General features: G+C 42.3%; 1 protein-coding gene across 1 annotated transcript; it reads left to right on the top strand.

Moving 5' to 3' along the window:
* Positions 1-1,909: 1,909 nt before the first annotated feature.
* On the top strand, positions 1,910-3,163 carry kcnj16a (potassium inwardly rectifying channel subfamily J member 16a; the record flags this gene model as incomplete). Its single annotated transcript, XM_083993985.1, has 1 exon — positions 1,910-3,163. The coding sequence occupies one exon, from the start codon at positions 1,910-1,912 to the stop codon at positions 3,161-3,163; it is 1,254 nt and encodes a 417-aa protein (XP_083850111.1).
* Between the last annotated feature and the right edge of the window lie 6,496 nt (positions 3,164-9,659).

The raw sequence follows: 9,659 nt of genomic DNA, 5'->3' as shown, positions 1-9,659 counted from the left end.
TTTTTCCCCCGCTAACTTAGACCAGTTCAGTCCTGTGGCGCTTCCTTTATTGGCCCTCTGACAGTTCTTTGACCTCCACCCAGAAAAAAAGGGTCTTGGGCCATTGCTTTGGACAGCAGCAAACCTTAGCATGGAAACATTATTCTATGTTTACAGAGAGTTTAACATTACTGGGGCAAGACATCTTACTGTGGCCCAACAACAGGCTGCCAGCCACTAAACTGATTTTTTGTTGCACATTTAAAGTGTGAAATATGTTTTGGAACTATGCCGTTTGATGATTTTACAACATTTATTGCTGTTTCAATCAACTGATACTTGAGTTTGAAAACCGTGCTGTAACGTACTTACAGACTCTTCCCATGAAAGATCAGCAGGGAGATATTTCTACCACACTACAGGTATAGACTGTATATTAGGTGTTCTTGGTTTATTATATAAAAAAAAATCAGTGACAAAAAGTCGCAGCGGCAACAGAAGGGTTTTGTATCGCCAGGCAACAGCCCCATCATGATTGGATATATTGACACAGTAAAAAGTGACAGGAAAAAGAGGCTCATACATGGTAAACATTCCCAGATTTCTATCTTAAAAATAGACCTCAAGAGCAATCAAAGCACAGACAAAAAAAAAACAACTAAAAACTAAATGGGGGACAAAATATGAAAGAAAACATGTGAATGAAATTACGAGTATAACCCATAACGGAAAAAAGCTACCAAAAAATAACTTTTTTCCCCTGTCATTGATTTTTTCTTCTTACTGTGCTTGTTGTCAACAAAGTGCAACTCACTGTGTATTTATATTACATGCAACAGCAGGGAGAGCAAGAGGTTGGAGATTTCCAGTGATCCGCTGATGTTTTTGACTCTAATGTTAATTGTTTCCTCTAATAATAGTGGCTGGAAAAAAAAGGAGGAAAATGGGCAAAACTGGTTTAGGTGGACGTCTGTTTTCTGTATCAGAGCAAAGGGGAAAGCCCTTTGGGAGTCTAATGAGTGATCTGTGTAGAAGGCGCAGCATCAAAACATTATGTAATCAAACTCACTTTTGTTTGCTGAACATATACTTTCTAATTGATCAGGTTTTATATAATCTCTTTTGCTCATCTGGTCTTTTCCAGTTGTGTTTGTTAATTAGTAGTAGAGTCAATAAAATAGAGCTGTAACTCACAAACAATTGTAGTAAATAAACGGAATTCATTCTGTGAACTAATTTGTTGCGTACAAAAGCAAATCTGCATCATGGCTTAAACTTGATGTAAATACTGAAGAAAGTATGAATTCATTATTTCTACAATATACCTATTAACTGTTGCAGGAACCTAATTATAGCCACCACATAATCTGGATTTCCGTGTCGGATTTGTGTTACAAACGTGGACTCCTGCATTCTTATGTGGGTTTGGTCTCATTGGCAGAATCATGTGTCTGCTCTCGCTGCCATGACCTGCAATGCTCTACTGACCTTCTCTCAGGCAAAGTTTTGGGTCAGTTGAACTGCAGTTCAACAAACTAAAAAGTGCTCCCAGTCCAAACAGACAATGTTAGAAGGCTGTTTTTGTGGGGCTCTCATCAAGGTTGGTTTACACCTTGAATGTTTTCCTGTATGATGACACACAATCGTACATTTTTGTATTAATGTTTTGATCTTGGATTCACAATCATTACAGCCCTAATTGTCCTGGTTTCTCTGTAAACTTCCTATCGCTCAAACAAGTCGTTTCTGGTCTGCACCAGTTCTGTTGTCATTGTAACTTTAGGCCATTTGGTTGTGTTTTATTCATAGTATCGAACAATGACATTGGCAGAAAGCAAAGCAAAGCAACATGTTGATAATGCCCGATACGTGACACTGATGGCATTATTGTTCAAATGTTGTTTATATTCTTCCCCACAGGTTCTGGAAGATGCAGAAACAATATAAATCTGTGAGCCCGATAGATGACGTCAGTGTGAGGACTGAAAATGGACGCCAACGTAAGAAATATCGCTACGTACGTAAAGACGGCCACTGTGACACCGTGTTCCGCCATGTTCCAGAGGAGTGGCTGCTGTTTGTGACTGACATCTTCACCACCTTGGTTGAGATCAGATGGAGGGTGATGTTCCTGATCTTCGCCCTCTCTTACATCCTGTCTTGGCTCTTCTTCGGCATCCTCTACTGGGTCATCGCTCTCGCTCACGGCGACATCAAAGACGAGACAACCGACCCCTGTGTGTACGAGGTGCGCAGTTTCACAGCAGCTTTCCTCTTCTCACTCGAAACTCAGACCACCATCGGATACGGCTTCAGAGGAATGTCCGAGAACTGCATGATCGCCATCATTGTCGTCACTATACAAGATGTCATCAGCTGCTTCATTGACACCTTCGTCATCGGTATTGTTGTCGCCAAAATGGCATCAGCCAGAAAGAGAGCACAGACGGTGGGCTTCAGCAACTGTGCTGTGGTCAATCTTCATGACGGTTACTTGTGCCTTTCCTGGAGGGTCGGGGACTTCCGCAGGAACCACCTGGTGGAAGGGACGGCTTGTGCTCAGATAGTCCGCTCCACGATGCACGCCACAGGGAAAGTGGACGTGACCTACGAGGACCTGGTCATCCAGCAGAGGGACATCGCCCTGGTCACACCTACTACCATCTTCCACAGGATCGAGCCCAGCAGCCCGCTGTTCAAGATGAGTTTGACGGATCTGCGCAAAGCGGACTTTGAGCTGGTGGTTTCGTTCACCTACACAGACGACTCCACAGGTATGCTGCATCAGACCCGTACCTCGTACACTCCAGCAGAAATCCTCTGGGGTCAGCTCTTCCAGGAGATGATCAGGGTCAGCAGGAGGTACTACAGGGTGGATTACAACCTGTTCCATCACACTGCTAAGGTGCTGGTGCCTGAGGTCAGCGCTGAGGAGTACGAGGTCAAAAAGCAGCTGCGGCCCTCTCCTCGCCCGTCACCGCGACACTCACCCAGATCTTCTCCACGCCCCTCTCCCAGGTCACAACGCCAGAATCATCAAGAAAACCTTTTGAAACCTCCGACAGTAACGGTGGAACTTGTGAGTGACGCCCAGCCTGAACCGAACGCCTCAACCTCTGATGAGAAAAGTCAACATCAAGACACTTTGACTCTGCCTCATGACCTTACAAGTACAGAGGTTTAAAGCAGAACCATGATATTTGCAGCAGCCATTCTGAAATACATCAAGGGGATTTTTAATTAGCAAAAGAAAGATTTAGAGCAGGGGGTAAATTGACTTTGTGTTGAAATTGTTTTGTGAACTGTTTTTTACTCCTTATAAAGTGTGACAAAAAATACAAGAAGGTCAGATCTTTACTGTGTACATTACTTATTTTAAAAGATCAGATGTTATAAAGTAAAGTTTAAGTCAAGTGTCTGCTGATAGTAAATAACCAGAAGTCATAAGGGTGGTGACAGTGATGTCCCGCCTGAGTGAGGTCACAAAGTTTATAAGAAACACATGGAAAATGTTAAGTTCCTGTCATGTTTGTGGTGGAATCAAAAAGCAGCAAACCAAGAAAAAGTGGAATTATCTCTGATGAAGACTTTTGTAAAGGACAAATAATATATTTTACATCCTGGATCACTTCATGAATGAAAGAATGCAACGATCTGCTGCAACAGGCTGAACAAATGTGTTTCTAATTTTCTTGTTACAGTATCATTAAGCAGATTTTATAAAGTATTAAAACAATATTGCTTATAAGACAATACCATTGTCAGTACAGCCATGATCAAATATCTGGTTTGTGTTTTCACTTCCTGTAATAATGGTGCAACTGTCTGAGACGGATCATGGTTCTTGTCCGAGAACAAAAGATCTGATGGGGAAGGTCACTTTGAAGTCAAGTAACCAGACAGACAAAAGTAAGCAGATGCTGCTTTGTAACGTGCTGCTGTGCTGCTTTCATTTGCATCAATACCGCTGTATAATCCTATTAAAAGCACATATCTTTTTTTTTTATATATATATAATTATAGATCCACAATAGATCAGGTCAAAGCGTATGATGTTCTTCAGGCATAAGACCATGACAGTGCAGATTTAATGTGATTTTTATCTGTCCATCAATTAACTGTACAGCTGGAGTTTGAAGTTTACTCGCTGTTAAAGGCTACAGATGCTCACCCTGCACATACGCACACACACACACCTCACAATGCTTTTTTCAGCAGGAGCAGACCTTGTGGTAGGTAAAGGTTACATTATGACTTGATTCACATTAAGAGGCCAAGCTCCCCATCTAGATAGGAAGGGCACATTCTAAGGTGATAAAATCATACACTAATGAAACATGATTATGAATATCAACTTCCATTTCCGCCAGCAGAGCCCTCTAAAACCTACACACTAGTCCTTTAGCACAGTTTCACCACAGCAGCAGGAAGAGACAGGTTAACCATCACAGAGCTGTTACATGACTGAGCCGACTTCAGCTTCCTCTCTGCTCACCAGCGTTGCCACATATACCGATCCATCAACTGAGAGTAACAAGACCTTTTTAGGTTTCCCACAGCCGATGTGCTACCAAGCAGGATCGCATGGTGATGCACAATAACTGGTACGACGTGATTAATGCAGGCTGTTGAGAAACGATTACACTGTCCACATAGCTGTCTAAATCTTTTGGGGATCATTTTGGGGGCAGAAAAGAAGAAAAGCTGTCTGCTTCAAGTTTCCCTGTCTGCAAATTGGCTACTAAATTCACCATCAGACCCACTGGCCGGTCTCGTTTTCAGCATCTAGTTATTAATTTTCCAGCAAGGCCAAAAGGTCTGACCCCAAAGAGTTGGAACATTTCTGAAGCCACCTAAACAACCCAATACCCCCGACTAATATCTCAAACCTTCTGTGTATCAGCGTATAAATATATATTCACCCCGATGCCTTCATGCTGGCACTGACCAACTTTTGGCCACAGCTACTTTTAAACAAAGCCTGACTTCACATTTGGACTTTCTGTTTGTCTGGGACTGAAGCAAAGCTTGTTTTTGGATGAACAGTCTCTTCCAGCAAAAGCTCCCAGTACACCCATGTTTGGGTTTACCAGGTCTGACCTCTCCTGCCTCCTGATCCAACTTAATAATGATGTATTAATAAATAGTTCACAGCTCAGCCCATAACTGCCTTCAGCCCAAACTCTGGTTCAAGTTGTTGTAATGGTATAAGTACTTCAAATTCGCCTTCTGCAGGACTGTAGTAGTACTAATACTCCATATGGAGGATTCTACATTCCGGTTATAGTTCACATATTTAAAAAGAGACTCCTTTCCTGTTTTTTAGTTTTCAAATTCCTTCAAACACTGGACAGATTTCAATAAAATTTAGAGGGAAGTTGGGCCAATGGATGAGTGACTAATCCCCTGAATCCAGATGTTGACGTTTTCACACTGGCACAACAGATGGAGCATCTTTGCACTTTGTCATGAACTACTGCAACTAACTGTATTTTTCTAAATGCACATTAGAAAAATTAGAGATGGAGAGAACAGGTGATAAGACACTACCATTTATCCATCATGGGAGGTAAACTCATGAATGCATGAACGCATTAGTAATATTAATCCAGTGATATGGGCCATCTGGCATAATGAGCACTACCACATTTGATACTTTTAATACAACTTAATGTTAATACTTTATGAATTCTTAAAGTTTATCTACAGGATTTTTACTTGTAACAGTAATTTTAGACTGTGGTATTGTACTGAAAACTATAAAGAGTTTAATTTAAGGGGTTTATCTGCTGTTAGTATCATCAATGTTTTCTGTAAATAAAGTAATTTTTCATCCTACACCTCTAGATGCTGTGGCTGCAATGACACAAGTTGCATGAAAAGTTCAGAATCGGTGTCTTCCTCCTCCTCCTCCTCCTGCTGCTGCTGCTGTTTGCTCACGTTACACTGCTCTGTGTGTGGGAGACAATCACTGGTTAATTCCAGTCTCCAGTTCTCCACCTTGTGGTCCACATGCAGCACTGGGCTACTGCATGCATCGCTCTCTTTATTGCTGGAAATTGGGCATGGAAAGCAAACACACACATCGCGCACAGTTCACTGACACAGGTGGTCTGGGCTATATATATGTGCTGCTATAAATAACCACAACTAAAAATAAGGCTCGCTGCGGGGGGATGAAAAAACAAGCAGTTCAAAAGTCTTTTTGAAAAACACGCAGTTGTGGGTTAATGTTTATCATGAATTAGTAAGCAGGAAGAATGATTTAGTCAATGGCACTAAGACAACACAATACGGCCTGACCTAAAATTATAGGGCAACAGATGCATAGTCTAAACATCCGAAGCAACTTGATAGCTCAGTGGAGAAAGACAGTCATATCATAATACAGGCATGTCGGCCTTTATTGAGTGAGTCATTGTTTCCAACAGACCACTTTTTCCATACCCACATTAAAAAATAAGATCTATAAAAACAATGGGTATCACAAAAAATGAGAGTGATGGGTTGCACACGGTCGACAGCAGGTGGGAACAAGAACAGAGGCCACTTTATGTCTTAGCAGGATTTTACTGCTTCTGCAGTGAGAAGATAAATTATTGATTTAATGGATCTCAGGAAAATAAAACTTTTTTTCTATCACAGGTGTAAAAATTTGCAGCTGATCAGTTTGTTAAAGTTTTTTCCTCCTAAATTCAAACATTTAGAGTAATTTAAAGTAAATGAACAGATTTAATAACCTGCATTAATGTTTTTATCACATTTAGGTTTGTTTCTATTTCAATCCTCCACTTCCCTCCTCCCGTTTTATTTGACCCGTAACTGAGATTTACAATGTCATCGGCCAATTAGTGTCAAATTGCTCTCCATTACTTCCATGTTGTGTTGTGTTCACACATCAGTCGCATCGCTTAAACACACAAATCACACGCACAGACAGAGAGAGAGAGAGAGAGAGAGAGAGAGAGAGAGAGAGAGAGAGAGAGAGAGAGAGAGAGAGAGAGAGAGAAAGAAAAGACACTCATACAATGCAATCGCGCCTGCCGCACAGTGCGCTCTCCCCTCTTCTATTGGCCGGCCGCGGGGCTGGGGGGCGGGGCGGCCCGGTGCGTGTTTAAAACGCTTTGGGGGAACTCACTGCGAAGCACATTATTCGAGACCGGTCCTCCACAGATATGAGGGGAGTTTCACGGTTGATCTTGTTCGGCCAAAGTAAATAACAAGCGCGCGGAAACGACGCCGGGATCTCAGGGGCCAAGAAAACGTCTGGATTATATTTCTCCAAGCTGATTCCAGCCGCCGGTCTTCAAATGAGCAACAGGTAGAGGAAAATTTCAGTCTGAGCCTCTCCTTTTGTGCATCCACTCCGCTTGTGCTCTGTTGTAGATGTGATGCCTGTCAGAGCAGAGTTATCTTTTGGCACAGCAGCGCTCATTCAGCGCTGATAGCCTCTACCTTTATTCTCCATGACGCGCCGACTTCCTGGCTTTTTACGCACCAGTTGCGCCGCCACAGCTGCTGTCAGATGACCCGCCAAAAAGTTTAACTTTTATCAGGTCGCATTTCGTCTCGCTTCATATTTTAGTGCTTGCTGTGATAAAGTTATAATTTTCTGATGGTTGGAGCTGGAAATGAAACCTGCGTCTCAGTCTGAGGGGTGTGTGTGTGCGTGTGTGTGTGTGTGTGTGAGAGAGAGACAGAGAGAGAGAGAGAGAAAGAGAGAGAGAGAGTGTGTGTGTGTGTGTGTGTGTGTGTGTGTGTGTGTGTGTGTGTGTGTGTGTGTGTGTGTGTGTGTGTGTGTGTGTGTGTGTGTGTGTGTGTGTGTGTGTGTGTGTGTGTGGATGATTGCATCAGAAGTCAGTTCTCTTTTTCCCTCAGCACCTGTTAACATTTGTCGCTGGCATTTGGTGCATTCTGAGGGCAGCTCTGTCTGTGTCCTCACAGTCACACACTGTGAAATCCCACTGCTCACAACACAAGAGCAGATTGTAATCATTATAGATCAATGATCAATATTATTGTGTTATTTCTTAAAGATTATCTCTCTCTGAGTTCAGCTCATTCTGAAAACGTCAGTGCAGGTCTATCTGGATGTGATTCACTCTATGAAAATGATGGAAACCTGCTGCAGTGTTTATTAAACTGTTTACATATCCAGCATCATCCCGGGAAAGATTACACATGTCTTAGCAATACAGTTTCCTCAGTAATTAGGAACAGTGCTTGCACACTGGATGCTACTTGGAGTCATTATGGAACTTGAAACTCTTTTTGTGGTTTTTATGTACAAGTCTTACAAATTGCATCAGCCACTATTACTCTCTGCAAACCTGAAACTAGAGTCTGACTTGCAGCTGTGGTCACATCAGATACATTTCCATATTTAATCTGAGTGGGACTGATTAACCCTCTTCCCCCTGAGCAAACTTTCACCACTAGCTTTTTATTTTTATTTTTTACTCATCTTAAAACTCCCCTGCATCCGACACAAAGTCATCCCTGCAGAACAGAAAGAGAGACCACTGTACGCAGGTTGGTGTAGACTTTGTTGCTAGGACAGCCAAAACTAATGAGCGGTCTAGTTGTGCCGGGAGAATCCTCAGAGCGCAGCGGAGAGAAGAAATCCCAGAGGGCTCCTAGAGTCAACAAGCTGTGCATCTACCGCACAAAGACCAAGCTCACACAAGACTCTGTAAACAGCAGACCAACACAACTTTATCTGTTCTGCACAAGCTGTCAGATAAAACAGTTAGTCATGCATGAAACTGCTTCACAAAGTGTTATTTGCCATGATAAAGGTGTTTGCTCAGAATTTAATTAAGTGTTACATGGTGTTACATGTGAAAATGTGCATTAATAATGTACCACTGGGTGCGTGTAATACAGTATGATGAGCACCAGTTTATGTAATGTATGGTGCATTTTCAGCGTCTGCAGTTTATCATGTCAGAGACGGATCTGGAGATCTGAATGTTCTCAGTTCAAGTTTTTAACGTAATCTGTTGCTAGTGCAAAACCATCCATCCATGGGATCCCGCTGAAACGCTGTAACCCACAATCCAGCATGAAATGATCAGGTCAGCGCAGGGCAGCCAAGAAAAACAAGTCAACTTTGTAAATGACCAATAAAAGGACCTGAGTGCAATTACTGTGTGGCCTCTCTCAGTGAAGTTGAAATGTTAGATCAGGGTTAAATATCACTGTTGTTGTTTGTCATAACTGGCTGAAATATTGTTGGCACAGGGAGACGAGGTTTTCTTACTCTGGGTATAAAGTTTTTGATGGCTTTTCTCAGGCTGCACGCACGTCTGCCTCAACAGGGAAGAAGTTATCAGCTCTGACAAGTTACTGATAGCTCATGTTCAACAAGCAGCAGCTCATATGTTTAGTATGCTTTTATTCTTTTTGATGATGTTATCATTAATATCCCTGAATGTGATTTGATGAAGTGTATCTGATTCAGTTGGCAGTGGTTTCTCTAACAGGTGTCCTCTGTTTCTGTTTTCTTGTAGCCAATGAAGTTGATGAGGTTCACTCCGATGAAAAAAGAGGAGTGACCACTTCACCCTCCTCTTGTTGCACTCCATCTAGGGGCCAGTGAGGCTGAAGAGGCGTCCTTCAGCCCGCCTCAACTTGTCACCATTTCGTCTCTGAGCTGGTCCCCCGAAAGTGTTTCAAAA

Source organism: Trachurus trachurus (assembly GCF_905171665.1).
Source record: "Trachurus trachurus genome assembly, chromosome: 19".
NCBI classification, from domain to species: domain Eukaryota; kingdom Metazoa; phylum Chordata; class Actinopteri; order Carangiformes; family Carangidae; genus Trachurus; species Trachurus trachurus.
Note: the sequence above shows the minus strand (reverse complement) of the source record. Positions and strands in the feature narration are given on the sequence as shown.